Genomic DNA, 20,244 nt, shown 5'->3' on the forward strand with positions numbered 1-20,244 from the left:
GAAAGCTACATAGAGCAGTGGTTCTCAACCTTCCTAATGCCACGACCCTTTCATACAGTTCCTCATGTTGTGGTGACCCCCCAAACATAAAATTATTTTCATTGCTACTTCATCACTGTATAATTTTGCTACTGTTGGGCAAACTCCTTTGGGGTCTGCAACCCACAGGCTGAGAACCACTGACATAGACTCTGGCTAGAAGGGCCATATTAAGGTATTTACTGCACCGTGCCTTTAGACACCTCCAGAAAGTTGGTCTTGCAATCACCGGCAGCTTTAGTCTGATTTTTCCCACATGATAGTTTGTATATCGTGTTATTGTTAGGTGCTGTTGAGTTGGTTCTGGCTCGTAGGAATAGAATTTGTACAACAGAATGAAACACTATCCAGGCGCACACTAGCCTCACAATTGATCTTGTCTGAGCCCATTGTTGCAGCCATTATATCAATCCTCCTTTTCACCGGTACTCTACTTTACCAAGCATGAGGTCGTTTTCTAGGGGCTGGGCCTTCTTGAGAACATGTCCAAAATATGTGAAATGAATCTTGCCAACCTGGCTACTAAGGAAAATTCTGGCTCACTTCTCTCAAAGACAGATTTGCTCATTCTTCTGGCAGTCCATTCAATATTGTTCATCAGCACTGTGACCCAAATGCATTCATTCTTCTCCGGTCAAACATATTCATTGTCCAGCTTTCACATACCTATAAAGTGATTGAAAATACCATGGTTTGGGTCAGGTGCACCTTAATTTCTAAAGTGATATCTTTGCTCTGTAAAACTTTTGCAGCAGATTTATTCAACACATGTATCTTTTGATTTATTGATTATTGCTTCCATTGATTGTCTTTTTAAAATTTTCTTTTAAAAAAATCATTTTACTGGGGGCTCATACAACTCTTATCACAATCCATACATGCATCCACTGTGTCAAGCACATTTGTACATTTGTTGCCCTCATCATTCTCAAAACATTTGCTTTCTACTTGGGCCTTTGGTATCAGCTCCTTTTTTCCCCTCCCTTTCCGCTCCCCCCTTCCTCATGAACCCTTGATAATTTATAAATTATTATTATTTTGTCATATCTTACACTGTCTGATGTCTCTCTTCACTCACTTTTCTGTTGTCCGTTCCCCAGGGAGGAGGTTATATGTAGATCTTTGTAATCGGTTCCCCCTCTCTACCCCACCTTCTCTCCACCCTCCCGGTATTGCCACTCTCACCACTGGTCCTGAAGAGATCATCTGTCCTGGATTCCCTGTGTTTCCAGTTCCCATCTGTACCGGTGTACATCCTCTGGTCTAGCCAGATATGTAAGGAAGAATTGGGATCATGATAGTGGGGTGGGAGGAAGCATTTAAGAATTAGAGGAAAGTTATATATTTCACCGTTGCTCTACTGCACCCTGACTGGCTTATCTCCTCCCTGCTACCCTTCTGTAAGGGGATCTCCAGTTGCCTAAAGATGGGCTTTGGGTCCCCAATCTGCACTCCCCCTCATTCACAATGATATGATTTTTTGTTCTGGGCCTTTGATGCCTGATACCTGATCCCTTCGACACCTCGTGATCACACAGGGTGGTGTGCTTCTTCCATGTGAGCTTTGTTGTTTCTGAGCTAGATGGCCACTTGTGTATCTTCAAGCCTTTAAGACCCCAGATGCTATATCTTTTGATAGCTGGGCACCATCAGCTTTTTTCACCGCTTTTGCTTATGCACACATTTGTCTTCAGTGAACGTGTCGGGAAGGTGAGCCTCATGGAATGCCAGTTTAATAGAACAGAGAGTTCTTGCATTGAGGGAGGCCTAATGTCCTTGTGCTACCTTAATACTAAACCTATAAATATATGCACATAGATCTATTTCCCCATCATCATATCTAAATACATATGTACATGCCTGTATTTAGACCTCTATAGAGCCAAGTAAAATAAAATCCTTGAAAACTTTAATGTTTTCTCCATTTATCATAATGTTGCTTATTGGTCAAGTTCTGAGGATTTGGGGTTTCTTTATGTTGATGTGTTATCCATACTGAAGGCTGTAGTGTTTGATCTTGATCAGTAAGTGATTCAAATTCTCTTCACTTTCAGTAAGCAAGACTGTGTCATCTGCATATCGTAGGTTCTTAATGAGCCTTTCCTCAATCCTAATGTTGAGTACATGTAACTACACCTTCTGGGATTATTTGTTCAACATACAGATTGAATCAGTATGGTGGAAGGATACAGTCCAGCTGCACACCTTTCCTGATTTGAAACCACACCGTATTCCGTATTCTATTCAAACAATTGCTTCTTGGTCTTGATACAGGTTCCTCATGAACACAATTAAGTATTCCGGAAGGCTCTTTCTTTACAAAGTTATCCGTAATTTGGTGTGATCCATACAGTTGAATACCTATGTAAAACACAGGTAAACCTTCTTCTGGAAATCTTGCTGGGAACCAAATGGCTGCAGACTTGCCCATTTGAGGCCTTTTTGTACCCCTGAGCTTGACCAGGAAGATTCCATTTGGGTTAATAACTTCCTGCAAGTGGCTTTTCTAAGTGGGAAATGTCAGAACTGTCTAGGAGAACTGTTTGCAGATGTGATGGAGAGGTGAGTTGTCAGCTAATGGTGCAGGCAGGCAGGAAAAATCCAATTGCTGTTAAATTGGCCTTTTGGAAATTGTCATCATTCCAGAGTCCAGCCTAGGACCCCTCTGAAGGTGTCTGTGGGAGCTTGGGTTGCTCCCACGTCACATCTTGGTTGGGCTGGTTTTAAGGAAATGGAAAAAGATTTCATGAACTTGTTCTTAAGAAAACTAAGTGAAAACTCTACAGCCACATTTAGAAACAGCCCCAGAAGCATTCTCAGATGAGATGAGATCCATTGTGAAGCCAGTAGACTGTTCCGTGCTTTGTCCACCTTTTAGACTGGGCCAGTTCTGCTTTTGCTGACAGTAGAGCGTGCCATTCAATCTCTCCCAACTGTTTGTTTTAAACTTGCTTATTATTTTAGGTATGAAACTGATAAAGTGCTCTGTCTCCCTTGCGCTTTCTGGCTTGTTAACATTCTGCAGCCGAAACCAGAGAACAGTTTGAGAGTTGCTCAGGGAGAAATGTGATACTTAAAATTAGCCAGCAAGCTCCACTCTTGTTGAACTTAAAAAGATGATGGGTCTGGAAAGAGGTTGGGAGTGTAATTTGTTAAACGTTAACCTCTGAGAAAATGAGGGGCAGAAACGAGGCTACGGGAGATTCTCACTTGGGACAGATTGAGGGAAAAGGATTTGATGCATTACGTCGATATGGATTTAGGGAATGGGAGCCACCACAATCACAGACTGAAAAGCCCATGTTGGGACTTAATGTGGCAAAGGATCTTATGGCAAATCAGGAAAGCTGCATTAAGAGCCTTTTCAAGAGGCCTCCCATTGGTATTTCCTTTTTGATTCTTTCTTTTCAGGGTTATGTTTATGTAACATTCTTTGTAGAATGTAAGGCCAGGAAGAGACTGGGTACAGCAGGCTGAACTTAGACAGGCTTTGTTTTTGCCAGATTTTTGGAAATCACCTTTTGCTATCATCTGAACCAGCAGGCACTTTTCCTCTTATGCCGCCATCTGTTCAGGGACTGCTGTCTTCAAGGTAGTTGATTATTAAGCAGTTGTCTTAGCTATGGGCTTACCTGTTTGTTCGTTCTTACTCTTTCTTATCTCTCCTACCCTACCCAATTCATTCATCCAACAAAGCACTATTAAACACTTTTGTGCTGATGAGTTTTTAATAGGTACTGTGGTAGGGTCTCTTATGACACAGTGGTTACATGCTTGGCTGCCAACCAAAAGTTCAGTAGTTTGAACCCACTAGCTACTCCGCAGGAGAAAGATATTGTTGTCTACTTCTGTAAAGATTACAGCTTTGGAAACCTTATGAGTCAGTTCTACTCTGTCTGACAGTGCTGCTGAGTTGGAATTGATTCAGTAGCAACAGGTTATGGCAGGTTACGGTAGAGTCACCCTAAGTTGGGATCAACTTGATGACACACAATGGATATATATAGGAAAGACATAGTCCCCGCAGTCTAGGGGTCTAGCACCTATTGTGAAAGAACAGACAAGTTCACTAACATATGAAACCATTTAGCAAAGCAGATTGGTGATAACCATGGCGTGAAGTCAGACTGGGGTTTTAATGCAGGATCTATTAGTGAAGTGTTCATAGGATGCCCAGAACAACATAAAAAGGGCTTGTAACCCAGCACTGAAAAGTCAGTGTAGGAATAGATGCTACTATTAAAAAACAAACAAAACACTGTTATCAAGGACTGTTATCAAACACTGTTATCAATCCCACAGGACAGGGTAGAGCTGCCCTTGTGTGTTTCTGAGAATGTAACTGGGGGAGTAGAAAGGCCCATCTTTCTCCCCAGATGTTACTATAGCTGACAGTTGAAGAATGAGCAGGAGTTACCTGAGCAAAGGGAGTTCGCAGTTAAAAGAAAATATGTTCAAGGATCTTAAGGCAAGAGCGAACAAAATATATTAGAGAAATTCTAAGTAGGTTACTTTGTTTAAAACATAAGAGAATGAAATAATATTAATAGTTAACATGTACTGAGTTCTGCCGTATGCCAAGACTCAGTTATAAGTGCTTTGCATACACTCTTTCATTTAATCTTCATAGCTGTCCCATGAGATAAGCGTAATTTTTGTGCCCCATTTGTGTATCAGGAAACAGAAGTCTGAAAACTTGAAGGGTTCTGTCCGGAGTTATATAATTGAAGTCAGTGGAGTTGGTATTTGAACCCAGGTCATGTGTCTACAGAATCATGGAGATTCTTATATACCTCTTGGATTTTTCCAGGTCACATCAAGTGGGGTCAACCTTTTGCTTCTCCATGATGTTGAATTTAGTCAAATATGTCAAGTCAGATCTTTGGGCCATAGGATAGTGTTGCATTATTCTAACTGGAATTTTCCAGGAGAATTCCAATTTGTCTAGAAGACCCATTTACCCCCTTTCTCTTGGTGTCTCCAAATGAGCCATCCATGAGTGGGTCCTACTGTGAAGGGCAAAGTCTTTCTCCTCACTCTTGTAGGTACAGGAAATCAGAGAGCTTAAATAATGCCCTTTTCTCTCTGTAACTGCACTTTTATATGCCTGCTTTCTGAAAAGCTTGCCCAGGGTTTATCAGAGTGCAAGTATCAGTGAGAGCAGTGAGATGTAGGGAAGCAGGGAAGTGTTAATTGTGTTGTTTTGTTTCTTGTTTTGTTTTATAAGGTGCTTGCTTTGGAGGGCTTCCAAGTGCCCAAATCAAGGTGGTATCAGGACTGACTGCGTGTTAGAATCGAATGGTTACGTGAAGAGGAACAAAATTGAGGCCTCTCCACAAATCATAGACCCCAAACTCAAGGTCTTTGGGAGCAGAGCGCAGGGATAAAATGTTCCCTGGTGATTCTGATGGACCGCCAAATTTGAGTCCCACTGGTATAAGGGAGAAGGTGTAGTGGATTCAAGAGCTGGGTTTTGAATCAGAAGTTGGGAAGTTCGAACCCACCAGCCAGCTACTTTGTGGGAAAGATATGACAGCCTGCTTCCAAAGATTCCTGCTGCCATCAGGTAGACAAATCTGACCCTGTAGGGCCGAGTCCAATTGCTCCATAGGATTTCTTTATGGAGCAATTTATCTAAATCTTTATGGGAGCAGATAGCCTCTTCTTTCTTCTCTAGGATTGCATGGTGGGTTTGAACTGCTGACCTTGCAATTGTCAGCCAAACACATAACCCCTACTCCACTAGGACTCCTTTCCATAAAGAGTATAGGTTTGGACAACTGAGGGGGCAGTTCTACTTTGTTCTATAAGGTTATTATGAATTGGTATTGACTTCTCAGCATTGGATTTTGGATTTGATATAATTGAAAGAGCTTTGATTGGAATTGGAATTGTGTTGCCCTTTGTTACCTCTATGGTTTGGGGCCAATCATTTAACCTCATGTTTCTCATCTGTATAGTGAGGCGACGTGGTAGCTTAGCAGTTGCACATTGGGCTGTTAACTGCAAGGTCAGCAGTTCAAGACCACCAGCTACCCCATGGAAGAGAGATGAGGCTTTCTACTCCTGTAAAGAGTTATAGTCTTGGAAACCCACGGGGCCAGTTTATCCAGTCCTGCTGGGTCTCTATGAGTTAGAATTGACTTGATGGCAGTGAGTTTTTTAAATAGTGGGGATAGTAATTCAATGTTACAGGGTGGATTTAAGAATTAAAAGAGATAATCTAAACCAAACCAAACTTGATGACGATCAAGTTGATGCTGACTCATAGCGACCCTGTCGGACAGTGTAGAACTACCTTTTGAGTTTCTAAGTCTGTAACTTAGAAACTTAGAATAGGAAGCTCCATTTTTCTCCTAAAGAGCAGGTTGGTGGTTCTAAGTATGGACCTTGTAGATCACAGCCCAACTCATAACCACTACACCACCAGGGCTCCTCAAAGAGATAATAAGAGGTACTTTTTTCTGTGTATGCATGTATAAGGAGGTGGTGGTAGTGTGTTTCAAAAAGTTCATGGAAAATGGAATAAAAAATGATAAGGATTTTTCATGAACATTTTGAAGCTTCTTTGCATTTTACTCCTTGTCGTACACATGGTTGTTTATATTGTTAGCTGCAGTGTCACTTTTCTCCCGTCAGGTACTTATTGTTTGACTAAGCCAAAAGCCGAGGCGCAGAGAAGATAAGGAACTTGCCCAGGGGACCAGCTTTCCCGTGTTAGGACAGAAAGTTCTGTGTCCCTGGATATAGCTCCAGGCAAATCAGGGCCATTAGTCATACTCTCTGCTGGTAAGGAATTCCATCCTAGTTCTGTCAACATCCAAAGGTCTTTCTGTCACATGATCTGCCTCTTCTTTAACCGTCTTGGCATAGCGAGGAGTCCTTACACATTGCAGTCAACCCGCATTTGAATTTAATTGAATCTGAATTAGATAGGGACTTAGATGTGGGGATGCTAAGGTCCCTTGAATTCTAAGAACCTATCGCTTTTTCTTCTTAGGATCCCTCGATCATATCACTGTGGTAACTGATGATGGGAAGCTTGCTTTAAATCAGATTGGCCAGATTTCCATGAAGTCACCACAGCTGATTTTGGTGAACATGACCAACTTCCCAGAGGTAAGATGGCTCACTGAAAGGGTCTCTCTCCCTCCCCTCTTCCGATGGCAGCAGCTGGGTCAGGTCGGGAGGACGTGTTTCTTGAACTTGGGTTGAAAAGAGAGAACCAAATCCCAAACCAAACTTCCTGCCCTTCCAACATCAGGTTTCTTAGACTGTACATCTGTACTGGGGTATCGCCTCAGCTTTCTTCTGCAGAGTGGCCGATGAATTTGAACCACTTACCTTGTGGTTAGCAGCCAACATATAGTCCATGGCACCACTTTGTATCGCTGTCATCCTTGCACCTCGCTGTAGCCACCAGTTAGTTGTCTTTCTGTCCCCCGCCCCCTAAGTCCTGTCCATCCCCAAGGCCTTTGCAGTTCATATGCCTGTCCCTTTGCTTGGAACACTCTGGCCTGGCTAGTTGTTACTCATATTTCCGATCATAGTTTAAATGGCACTTTCTCAGGGAAGCCTTCCTTGTATCACCTCGATTGAAGTGAGTCCACCACACGAAGTTCTCAGACAGCACAGTCCTTTTTCTTCACTGCACTGAACCACAATGAATAATTGTGGGTTTATTTGTATGCTTAGTTTTCATCTCACTTTAACCAGCTTGTAAGTTTGCAAAGTACAGATCACATCTGACATGCATTGTGCCAAGCAACAAGTCTGGCACATGAAGGCACGCAGTAGGTTTTCTTTGAGTGGGTGAATATTTGTCATTAGGTTCAGGGAAGGGAGGCACTCACTCTTGGTGATGCAGAGAAGTGGCAAAATGGGTCAAGAGAACTCTCTACCTTCCCCGCCCTCCTGAACCAACGAGGCTTCTCTAAGGCCTCTCTTGTTCGTCTAATCCATGGCTTCCAGCCAGTTCATTCCAGTTAGACCCCCTGCTGCAAAATTGCCCTTTCACCTCAGAATCTATATTGACCAGACCCCAGTTAATATTGGATGTACACATAAGAATCGTCTAGGGATTACATTGTTTATAGATTCCCAGGTGATTCTTGTTAAAATGAGGTCTTGTTCAAGTGCAGTATAATGGGTGGTGGAAAGACAAATTCCCAGCAAGAGAGTGCACTGGTTCTGAAGCGTGATCTAATCCCATGGGCCCAACAGGCCAGTTTAGGGACCAGCCCCCTAATTGCACAGCTTGAAGACCTCATCTGGCAGATTGCTTTTCAAAGCCAGCCACTTCTGTTATTTAACAGCAAATCGCTGCACTGAGGAAGCAGCTGACTGGCCCCAGAACATTAGGAGGCAGGAGGAGGTTTGAACAGCTTAACTTGTCCTTAGAAAGTCGGAGTCTATATTTTTTTAACCAGAGCATCTCCTCACTTCTCCGGGTTGGTATTCTGTGGGGTTTGAAAGAAACCTTCCAGCATCTCGGTAGAGAGGTTCGTGTACCGGGGCAGAGGGAGAGGAAGTGTGAGCTGCATTGTCCTTTGAATTCTTTTATCTCATCTGGTGTATGTATATATTAAACACAGAACTCGAATAAACATTTCCTTCCTCCAGCTTAGAAACTGTCCATCGAGTACCCAGGTCCATAGCTTCAAAATGCTGAGCTAATCCTCTCTGTGTTTATGTAATTCCTTTCTGGTCCACAGGCATTTGGCTTTCTTTCCAAACCTGAGCATTTCTGTCGTGCTATGGTGACATGATGCAGATTTGCATGCATAATCTTTTTGAATGCATTGAAGACAGAACACTGTGTTGCATTTGTTTAACATGTGTCCTGCTTGATGAATGATACACACAGTTGGTGCCTTCCATAAACTTGCAAGCAGCTAGGGTTGATGATAGGGAAGCAAAGGAGGGGATCAAAACCACAGCACGATTTGAACAAAACAAGGCAAGTGGCAAACAAAATTTGCCAGGGTTCGTGACCGCTCTTAGGCAGGAAAGGAGTGAATGTATAATGTGTCCACTGTGTGGCCAAGCACTTCTTCATGTTTGTGTCATGTGATCACACAGCTACTCTCTAAAATTCTGCATTATTTATTCCATGTTACAGATGAGGCAACAGGCCCAGAAAAGTAAAATATCTCCTCAGGTTCCCATTCTTGTAATGTAGAGTGCCAATGTTTGAATAAAGATCTGTTTGACTTTAAGACCTTTTACCATTTATTCAGTAATTCAACAAATATTTTTGAGTTGCTGCAATTTATTAAGCTCTACTTGAGGTGCTGACTCAAAGTGACTTTATAGGACAGGGCAGAACTGCCTCTGTGAGTTTCTGATATACAGTAATGGTTTATGAAGTAGGAAGCACTGTTTTTCTCCTATAGAGCGGCTGGTGGTTTCAAACTGCTGACTTTGCGGATTGCAGCCAATATGTAACCACTAGGGAACCAGGGCTCCATAGGTTTAGCATAGACTCAGCGGTAGTGAGGGTTTTGTTTGTTTGTTTGTTTGCTTGTTTGTTTTTGACTTGAGGTACTGTGACATCACAGCTAATAAGACTGACAAGGCCTCAACATTCTAGAGACTCATTGGGAAATAAAGGGAATGACAGACTAATAATGACAAAGATTCTAACAGTCATGCTTCCATCTTTAGGAATCTGGCCTAAGAATGTGTGTAGTGCTTCTTGTTCTACCATCCAAGGCACAACTATTGGTCCCTAATCTCCAGGAGCAACAGAGGAAGAGGAGTCAGAAATACATGGACTGTGTGGCTAAGTGCTCCCCTGAACACTGCCTCCAGTGCCATGAGACCAAAAGAAACTAGATGGTCCTTGGCTAGCATTACTGAACATTTTGATCAAAGATTTTATAAAAGAATCCTGATCAAAAGGAGGGAAACGCAGAACAGAATTAGAGGTTTTCATGGACTGTAGACATTCTAGAGGAGCCCTGGTGGTATAGTGGCTACATGTTGGTCGGCAGTTTGAAACCATCAGCAGCCTCTCGAGAGAAAGACTGGGCTTTGTATTCCCCTAAACAGTTAGTTGCAGTCTTGGAAACCCACAGTGGGGTCGCTGTGAGTCAGCATTGACTCAATGGCAGTGAGTTTGGTTTGGAAAGTTGTAGCAACACAGAACATGGATGCACCCCTGAAACACACCCTGACATAATCTTTAAACTTTAAACCAAAATTATCCCCTGAAGTTGTCTTAAAACTGAACAATAGTTTAAAAGTGTAAAAGGTCTGCCTGGAACATTATGTTCTTTTAAGAACTACTTATATGGCATCAAATTGACAACAGAAACTCAAAAGATTTGACAGGAACCATGGGGCGTGGTAAGTGTATGTTAATGAGGGGGGGCGGCTCCCAAAAGGAGCGTGAATGGCTGCACACCCAACGCTTGTCACCAATGTCACTAAAGTGTACATGGGACCTGAAACTGGTGCATGTTTTGTTATGTATGTTCTCAATAACAAAATGCTGTAAAGTGTAAAAAAGCAAAAAATATTTAAACTGTTAGCAAGACACACACACACCCCTGCAAAAATTAAAGTTGCCTTGACTTTAAACGCTCTAGAACTTGTTCACCTGTTCATAAGATTTTATAATCTTTTCTCCTTTGGCATAATTAGTTTATATCAATCATAGACATTGCCGATTGGTCACTCTTTCTTGACCGACCCCAGATGGGGGACTCCGATGTTTCTGGCACAGCACTCCAAGCAGTCACCACCAGTTGATCCAGTGTGGTCATTTGAGAGCCATTGAGTTCATGCCAATTTATAGCGACCCTCTAGGACAGGGTAGAACTATCTCTGTGTTTCCGAGATACAGAGTGTGGGAGTAGAAAGCCCTGTCTTTCTCCTTCAGAGCGACGGATGGTTTCAAACTGCTGACCTTGCAGTTAACAGCTCAACTGGTAAGCAGTATGCCACCAGGACTCCTAGCTCTTCAGAGAAGGGATTGCACTTTCATTACATGTGGATTTTTCCCTTCAGTAGTTCGGGTGGTAGTTTACTAACCCCTTGCGGGCATGTTGGAACCCCCACAGGACAAGCTGTGTTTTAGAAGCCAGTCTAGTGTCATGTTACTCTTTTTGCTTATTTCTCTTTGCCATCCAGAAGTCCTAAATAAAGATGTCTCAGTGTTCTAGATTGGTGTTCACAGCTTGCTCCAGTGCCTACAGTGGAAGGTTGCGTGTAAACACTGGGTCAGGCAGTGAGAGGTGGTGATGGTAGGTAGGATGGTTAGCACTGGGTAATCAGTTATTGGATGGGAGACCAGGCTACCTCTCTAATGTAACTTGGCCATACCCTTTATTGGAGGCCTGGTGATGCAGTGATGAAAGCACCTCACTGCCAACCAAAAGATTGGTAGTTCAAATGCACCAGCTTCTCTGAGGGATAAAGATGTAACAGTCTGTTTCTAGAAAGATTTACAGCCTTGGAAACCCTATGGGTCCATTCTACTCTTTCTTTCAGGGCCATCGTGAGCCAGAATCCACTCAGCGACAGTGAGTTCAGTTTCTGATATACCCTTTATACAGTACACTGGATCTGATTCCAGATTATTTGGACAATAAATTAAGGTAGGGCATTTGGAAGAAAATATAACCCAAGCAGCTTCCTTGGGCACACAGTTGAAGAGCCTAGAGTTTGCTTTTAGCTCTATTAGTAACCCGAAGTGTGATGGGTGGGGTCCTTACTCTCTTGGGCTATCAGGGAAGATCATGTGTATTTTCAGGGATGTGACCTTATTCCAAAGGCCCCCTGGTATACAACAAAGGGTTGTATTGGATTCTGTAAAAGATGTGTTTATGGCTTTGAGAATCCATGGTCAGCAGTGCCATTTATGAATTTACTATTTTAAGCTGTGACCACACTGTCAGAGAGCTGTGTACAGGCTTCCGAGGAGATGATTCATCTACATGTGGAGGTTCTGGCTTGTCTTTGACTTATACCTCATACGGATGAAGAATTAAGGTCATTTTAGAATTAAATGGATATTTTTTTAGGTGCACCTGTAATAAAAAATTGAGCAACTAAAATCCATGTGCAGTCACCATCACTCATTTAAACCAGAAACTGCTAGAAGCACTCAGGCCAAAAGCTAGTCCCATAAACTTAGAGCTCTTCCTATGTGGTGTGGCTGGGCTCTGGTCAAGCCTCAGATTCTTTGGAAAATGTCAGAGGCCTTGTTTGCATGAATTCCACAGTTGTGCCAATGAAAGCATTTCTGTCTTCTTGTTGCCCTTTAGGCATACATGCCAGGTGTGGTTATGAAATTGCTTGAGTGTAAAGTGAGTGTTGGGGACCAGCCTCCCCACAACCGAATGGGTCCAAGGGAGCAGTTGTGTAATTGAGGACTAAATTAAAGAGACATCAGACAAGACAGAGCATACAAGGGCTCACCTCTCAGTCATTACTTTAGGAGCCAGGTTCAAACAGAGAGCATGAGTAATATAATCTCACGACTTTATATAATCTGGGGCATGCAGGCCACGGTAAACACATATGTAACAGGAAGGGGTTGTATAATAGGCATATACATAACAGGAGGGGGACGCGCTAGGAGTGTACACACAATAGGAAGGGGAGGCACTAGGGCCATACATTTGACAGGAAGGCACAAATGTAACAAGATGAGTGGGCTCTAGAATCAAGATGGCAGCCTAACCTTGGTCTTCTGAGTTGGTTTGACTGTAGGTATCTTTGGGCATTCCTTCAGGGGAATAATCCTTTATCAGAAGGGAGTGGGTCCTACTCAGACTGGGACAGACAATAGGGTCTGATGGCTCTAGATGGCAGACAGCCTTCAGACAGATAACCTTCAAGCAGTTGATCTCCAAGTATAAATTCAGTGACCATGTGTTTGCAAACAGCACCTTAAATTTAGCATTACTATGGGGCACATTGTAGGGAATAACTTTTACTTAGGAGAATGTGAGTGGGATGCAACTCCCACCCACAAACGTGGCTTCCTCCCAGGTGTGTGTTGGTGTGTGTGTGTGGGGGGGGGGCTTGGCCTCCCAGAGTGCTTTACGTATGCATATTGAGATTTTGCCCTCGTACACTCTTCCTGGTTCTGTCTCCCATAGGTGAGATACTTTGGGATATCAACATACTAATGTGTCCTCTGCTTGTTAGAGAACAAAAAACTGTCAGAGAAATGCAGGGCAGGGCAGCAGTGGATCAGCTAAATGATGACTGCAGCTCAGCCTTGTTTGGGTGTTTTGTGCATTCGTACCTTTTTTTTGAGGTTAAGAACGGCTTTATTAGGGTAGGGAAAGAGCTCCCTGGAGGGGAAGGGAGAGCAGAGAAAGGGACAGGAGCATTTTGAGCTCCCGGGTGGGTTCCACAACCCAATGAGTTAGGTCACGGAAATCTCGCCCGATGGTAGGGCAGTGGGATAATTGTAGGATTTGAGTCAGGGAGATGTGCAAATGAGGTGAAGAAAGCTGATGGTGCTTGCACCTGTAAGGAGAAGGGAGGCTTGCTTCCTGGTGCTGCACCTGCAGAGTCTAGTCTTCCACAGACCAGCTTCTTGGCATGTGGGGGAAGAGGCTGCACAGTCCAGCTCTGGCCTGGGGGAAGGGGTGGCACAGTCCAGCAGGTTATCTTCTGGGAGAGCCGGGGCAAGGTGCTGCACCGACCATGCCGGGCCCAAACACGTAACACCTCCGAGAGAACCTCAGTCTCCTTGAGTTGGAATCCACTTTTTTGCACTGGGTTTGCTCCGTTTGGGTTTGCATCAGGTTTCTCCTGCTCAGCCCCGCTTGGTGGTCCACGTGGAGAGAGGGGGAAGGGAAGGAGGACAGGAAAGGGAACAAGGGAGAGAGGACAGGAGAGGAGAGAGGGAAGAGAGGCCAGGGAGGGAGAGATCAGCGAGCGAGCGCATTCTTACCTTTTTATAATAAATAAAACTCACTGCCATCGAGTTGATTCCCACTCATAGCAACCCTATAGGGCAAAGTAGAACGGCCCCTGTGGATTCCCGAGAGTGTAAATCTCACAGGACTAGAAAGCCTCATCTTTCTCCTGTGGATCAGCTGGTGGCTTGGAACGGCTGATCTTGCAGTTAGCAGCCTAGCTTATAGCTACCATACCATCAACTCGCCTTGATTTGTACTGTGTGCCAGATGTGAAACAGGACGTGGCGCCCATCTATTGAATTCATTTTGAAGTAGAGCTACAACAGGTGACCTTTCCTCAGGCTGAAATGGAGGCTCAGAGTGGTCAAGTCCACGGTCCCATGGTCAGCCAAGCTGGGAGTGGATCTGAGATCCCTCTGACTCCAGAGCCCAGGCTTTTCCCTACTCTGCCACACTCCCTCTCCTGCTGTAGAGACCTGTTGCTCATTTCAAAACATGGGTGACTTTGGTGAGTGTAGATGCGAATGAGTTAAATAGATTTACCCATTCCAAATCGGTACTGCTATATTTTGAGTGTAAAATGTCAACTGGAATTTTTAACGTATAAAATCTTTCATCTGTCTTTACACCAATCTTTGCACAGAACAGGCTCCTCCCTTGAGGATTTATTGTGGTTTTGATCTGCGTTGCCTCAAACCATTGAAATCTTTTCAAAGAAGCAGAGCTGTTTTCTTTTTATTTTTTCTTCTTTTTGCTTTCTTTTCCTCCCGCAGTACACTGGTACCAGGAGTGGACAGAGTTTGCTATTCAGCTTGATCAAAGCACTCTACACCAATGTAACTTCCTGATCTTACTGGTAACAGAACTAAATGTTTCCATGTTCTGCCAAGATGGTTTGCCAGTTATCGACAGAGGGCTTGCATCTGGTAATAATTATTTACTAATTCTGTTTACCTTTTGATCTGGTTTTCAGTGTACAGCTGCAGCTATCAAGGCTATAAGAGAAAGTGGAATGAATCTGAACCCAGAAGTGGAAGGGACGCTAATTCGGGTGCCCATTCCCAAGTAAGTTTGGCTGAAGTTCATCTATTTCAATGAAGTGGGGCAGTTGTCCTTGGATGGAAACCAGCAAGCCATGATTCTGCTGGGTCAATAGCACACTTTACCTGTATCTTTCCTCCTGGAAAACCTCAGCGTCTTTTGATATTCCCTTTATTAATTTCAGAAGTATTTATTGTGTACCTACTGTGTACCAGGTGCTGGGGATATAGTAGTAAACCTGACAAAATCCTTGTTCTCATGTTGTCATTCTAGATAATGAAGAAGAAGAAAAAGGCAATAGGTTCCAATAGACTGACATAGAGAAAGGTCATTGTGGAAGGGGCAATTTCAGCCTACCTGGACTTTTTTTTAAAATCATTTTTTGGGGGCTCATACAGCTCTTATCACAATGCATATATCCATCCATTGTGTCAAGCACATTTGTACATATGTTGCCATCATCATTTTCAAAACATTTTCTTTCTACTTGAGCCCTTGGTATCCGCTCCTCATTTTTCCCCTCCCTCTTTCACCCTCCCTCCCTCACGAACCCTTGATAATTTATAAATTATTATTAATTTTTCATGTCTTATACTGACTGATGTCTCCCTTAATCCACTTTTCTGTTGTCCATCCCCCAGGGAAGGGGTTTATATGTAGATCATTATGATCAGTTCCCCCTCATACCCCCCACCTTCCCCTTTCCCTCTTGGTATCACTACTCTCAATTATTGGTCCTGAGGGGTTTATCTGTCCTGGTTTCCATGTGTTTCCAGCTCTTATCTTTACCAGTGTACATGCTCTGGTCTAGCTGGATTTGTAAGGTAGAATTGGGATCATGATAGTGGAGGCCGGGGGTGGGGGGGTGCATTAAAGAACTAGAGGAAAGTTGTATGTTTCATTGGTGCTATATTGCACCCAGACTGGCTTGTCTCTTCCTTGTGACCCTTTGTAAGGGGATGTCCAATTGTCTACAGATGGGCTTTGGGTCTCCACTCTGCACTCCCCCTCATTCACATTGATACGATTTTTTGTTCTGGGTCTTGATGCCTGATAACTGATCCCTTCAGCACCTCATGATCACACAGGCTGGTGTGCTTCTTCCATGTGGGCTTTGTTGTTTCTCAGGTAGATGGGCACCTTGTTTATCTTCAAGCCTTTAAGACCCCAGACACTATATCTTTTGATAGCTTGGCACCATCAACTTTCTTCACCACATTAGCTTATGCACCCACTTTGTCTTCAGGGATCATGCCTGGAAGGTGAGCATCACAGAATGCTGGGTTATTAGAACAAAGTATTCTTGCATTGAGGGAGTACTTGAGTAGAGGCCCAATGTCCATCTGCTACCTTAATACTTAATATATAAATATATGTACATAGATCTATTTCCCTATCATATATAAATATATTCACATATGTACATGCCTGTATTTAGACCTCTATAAATGTCCTTTGCCTCCTAGTTCTTTCCTATATTTTCTTTTACTTTCCTCTTGTCCCACTATCATGTTTGTCCTTCATTCCGGGTTCAGTAATTCCTCTCAGTTACATTGCCCTTGATCAGGCCCTACCAGGCATCCTACACTCTCCTCACCGTCAATTTTAGATCGCTTGTTGTTCCCTTGTCCCTGGGTTTATTAACACTCACTTCCTTTCCCTTGCCTCCCTTTCTCCCATGCCCCCCCCCCCCCCCCATCGGTCCATTGTTTTCTCATCCAGAATGTTTATCCTGCCTATCCCATCTAGATAGACATGCAGAGACAATAATAAGCACAAAAACAAGACAGAGGAAAACAAAACAACAAGAGAAAAGCCTATAAATAGTTCCAGGTCTGTTTGTTGACCTTTAGGAATGTTTTCCAGTAGAGTTTGATGGGATGCCACACCCTGGCCCCAAAGTCTATTTTTGGTATTACCAGAGACTTCATTACTTTGCTCCCCTTTCCCTAACAGGACTTTTAAGAATTAGCATTTGAGCTAAGAGTTAATGAGGAGGAAGAGCCAATCTAGGTGGGAAAGCTTTCTAGGTATATCAGTGAACAGGCTTGATCAGTGAACAGAGGCTGTTCATTTGGACTTTATGGACCAGTGTGAAGGGTTTGGATTTTGTTCAAAATGTAATGTAAAGGGATGCCGTTGGGAGAGATTTAAGCAAGGGGAGTGGAGATCTCTCTTGCTGCTGATTAATGGATGGAATGTTGGAGATAGTGACTATAGAGATATTAGTTGAAAGATACGTTCAGCATTCTAGGTGAGACATCAATTTTCTCAGATTCCATAGCAGACAGTTAGTTTCTCCTTTTGTACCCTTGGTCAACTTTGTAAATCTGGATGCTATAAGACTGCTTTACTGTTAATATAATCATCTTTTAATTCTCCAGGTTGGAAGCTCTTTGAGAATAGGAGGGCCATTTCTTAATTATCTCTAAGTCCCTATTCCTATAGTTTCAATCACATGATAGCAAGTGCCTAGTACACCTGATTGTTGAGTTAATGCACTCAGTCATTGGACAAATATTTATTGAAACACACCCCACTTGTCAGGCACACTCCTAATTGTTGGGCTATAACAATAAGCAAAACAGATGACAAAATGTTCCTGCCCTCGTGGCACTTACATTCTAGTTGAGGAAGCACAGTAAACAGAGCAGGAAATAAAAATATAATGTAATGTCATGTGGTGATAACAAGGATGCAGAAAAATGAGCAGGATAAGGGAAGAGCATTGAGGTGGGTCACTGTAGATTGGGAGGTTCAGGAAGGAAGTGACGCTTGAGCTGAGACCTTCAGTGAAACAAGTGGTTGCAGCTTTCAAACAGCTAGAAAGGAAATGGAGTACAATTGCTGAGCATCTTATTGTGCCACACACCATCCTGTATTCCTTCAGTTACACTGTCTCGTTTTTCATACAATCTCTGGGAATTAGGCTTATTTCAGGTATGGAAATTTAGACTCGGAGATATACAGTAGTAACCGAGGTCACATAGCTTTTCTGAAACTGGGATCTGATTCCAAAGCACCTTGAAGGACGTATGCTAGCAACAAACATCTCTGCTGATCCTTGCCTGCCTGTGTCCAAAATGGGCTATCCTGTTTTGTTGTGTCCTCAGTACTTTGCAAGACTCTGAAATCGTGTGAATTGGGAATAATATCATTTAGTGTTTAAGAACTAGGTTGAGCTGGGTTTAAGTCTAGTACCAAGTGGTTGGTTAGTTCATTCACTTGTTCAGCAATGTTTCTGATGATGTGTCACATGGCAAACTCTACGCTAAGTGCTGGGGACCCACAGCCATGGTGCTCACCCTCATGGAGCACGTGCCAGGCAGGTGTTCATATTAACTCCAGCTCGGCCATCCTCATGCAACTCGCTGTTACCTGTAGTTCACGGAAGAACAAAGTTCAGAGGAATTAGGGGACTGGATCACATGGTGAGCAAGTGACAGAGTCAAGGTTTGAATTCTGGGTTTTGTTCTTCTGTTACCAATACACAGACTCTTTCTCCTGTAATATGTATGTATGTATACACACACACACACACACACACACACACACAATCTTTCAAGTCAGTGTAAAGAAAACAGAAATCTTCACAATTGGACCAATAGACAAAATCATGTTAAATGGAGAAAAGATTGAAGTTCTCAAGGATTCCATTTTGCTTATATCCATAATCAATGTTCATGGAAGCAGCAGTCAAGAAATCATACTACATACATACTGGTTAGACAATATGCTACACAAGATCTCTTTAACCTGGCAAAGAATAAAGATGTCACATTGAAGGTTCAGGTGAGCCTGACCCAAGCCGGGGTGTTTTTCTTCGTCTCCTCGGAAAGCTGGACAGCAATAAGGAAGCATACCGAAGAATTGAGGTATTTGAATTACCGTGCAGTCAGGAACATTGAAAGTCCCATGGACGGTCAGAAGAAGTACAACCAGATGCTCCTTAGAAGTGAGGTGGTAAGACTTCATCTCATGAGCTTGAGACATGTTCTCAGGAGAGACCCGTCTTTGGAAAAGGACATCAGGTTGGGTAAGTAGCAAAAAGAAGGAAGAGCCTCGAGGGCCTTACTTGGCACCGTCAGTACACCAGTGGGCTCCGCCATCACAGCACCTGTGGGGATGCAGCCCAGGCAGTGTTTCGGTCTGCTGCGCTTAGGGTTGCTTTGCGGTGGAACTGACCTGATGACACCTAAGCTACCACGTAACATACTACCTCTCCGTGTTCAGTGCTAAATGGAACATGCCAAATGTCCTGGCATGTTTTAGAAACAAGCTTTGAGATCTGCAGGCCGAGTGTGTAGTTGTTAGTTGTCCCAACGGGGCTAGAGTGGAACTGCTCCGTGAAGTTTTCAGGGCTGTGACCTTTCAGAAGCAGATTGCCAGGATGTTCTTCCAAGGGGTTTCTGGGTGGGCTTGAACCACCAACCTTTGGGGTATTCATCCAACACTTCACTATTCGTGCCACCGTGGGACTCCTGTTTGCAGGTTCATTTTCTAGATCCTCCTCCCTTATGAACTTGGTGAAACCTTGGACAAGCCACTTAACCTCCCTGAATAGGCCAGATGAAGGGGTTGTTCGCAGTGGCCTGTCAGATCCCTTCTGGATTTCCAGAATTCTGTGGTGCTGTGACTTGATGTAGCTAAGTGCTCATTGCTGACTTGGATTCTTCTTAGAGCAGCCCGATTATGTATCACATTTTTCTTTCGAGGATCTAATTGACACAGTGTGCATTCTGCAGCCCCACAGGAACTAGCAGTCACCCTTAGTGCATTGTATTTCAGTGCAGTTTGAAGGATCAGTGAGTTTCCCTTGAATTTCCAAGGACATGGGGGTCTGTTACATTATATTTTACATTATTTTATGTTGGTTAATGAGCATGATTCAAGAGAAAGTTAACAGACCCTAACCGTCTGCTCCTGCAAGCCTCTTTTTTCCTGTACTTTCTTCCCTTTGACAAGGTGGTGGGGTTACGAGGCCCCTGACTGAATTACATGTTTGGTAGTTTTCCAGATAAAAGATGAATGATCTGTTCTTTATTATGCAGCCTATGTCATGTGCGGGGATAAAGGTTGATTTAGAGGTAAGAGGACCTCAGTTCTTGGTTTCTGGCAGGGACTTCATATGACTCTGGCCACGTCCTAGCATTTTGCTGCTTTCTAGCTCCTCATTTGTAAAACAGGCAAAATGATACCTAACAATAGACAGAGCTTTGCTGGGATTTGTAGATGAAGTAGATTAAGTAGTATAGTTTCCTTAGAGGACTTAAGCTGT

At 43.3% G+C, this 20,244-nt stretch overlaps 1 protein-coding gene across 5 annotated transcripts in view; it reads left to right on the forward strand.

Moving 5' to 3' along the window:
• Positions 1-20,244, forward strand: part of MRRF (mitochondrial ribosome recycling factor) — a 54,356-nt gene that overhangs the window by 9,478 nt on the left and 24,634 nt on the right. For all 5 annotated transcript variants that reach the window (XM_045296588.1, XM_004712567.3, XM_045296587.1 and 2 more), the window contains exons 4-5: positions 7,040-7,158; positions 14,899-14,990. In XM_045296588.1, coding sequence (XP_045152523.1) covers positions 7,040-7,158; positions 14,899-14,990 — 211 coding nt within the window. The remainder of the gene's footprint in view (positions 1-7,039; positions 7,159-14,898; positions 14,991-20,244) is intronic.

The sequence above is a fragment of the Echinops telfairi genome, unplaced genomic scaffold (genome assembly GCF_000313985.2).
Source record: "Echinops telfairi isolate 266 unplaced genomic scaffold, ASM31398v2 ScPeMD7_7410;HRSCAF=8448, whole genome shotgun sequence".
NCBI lineage: Eukaryota > Metazoa > Chordata > Mammalia > Afrosoricida > Tenrecidae > Echinops > Echinops telfairi.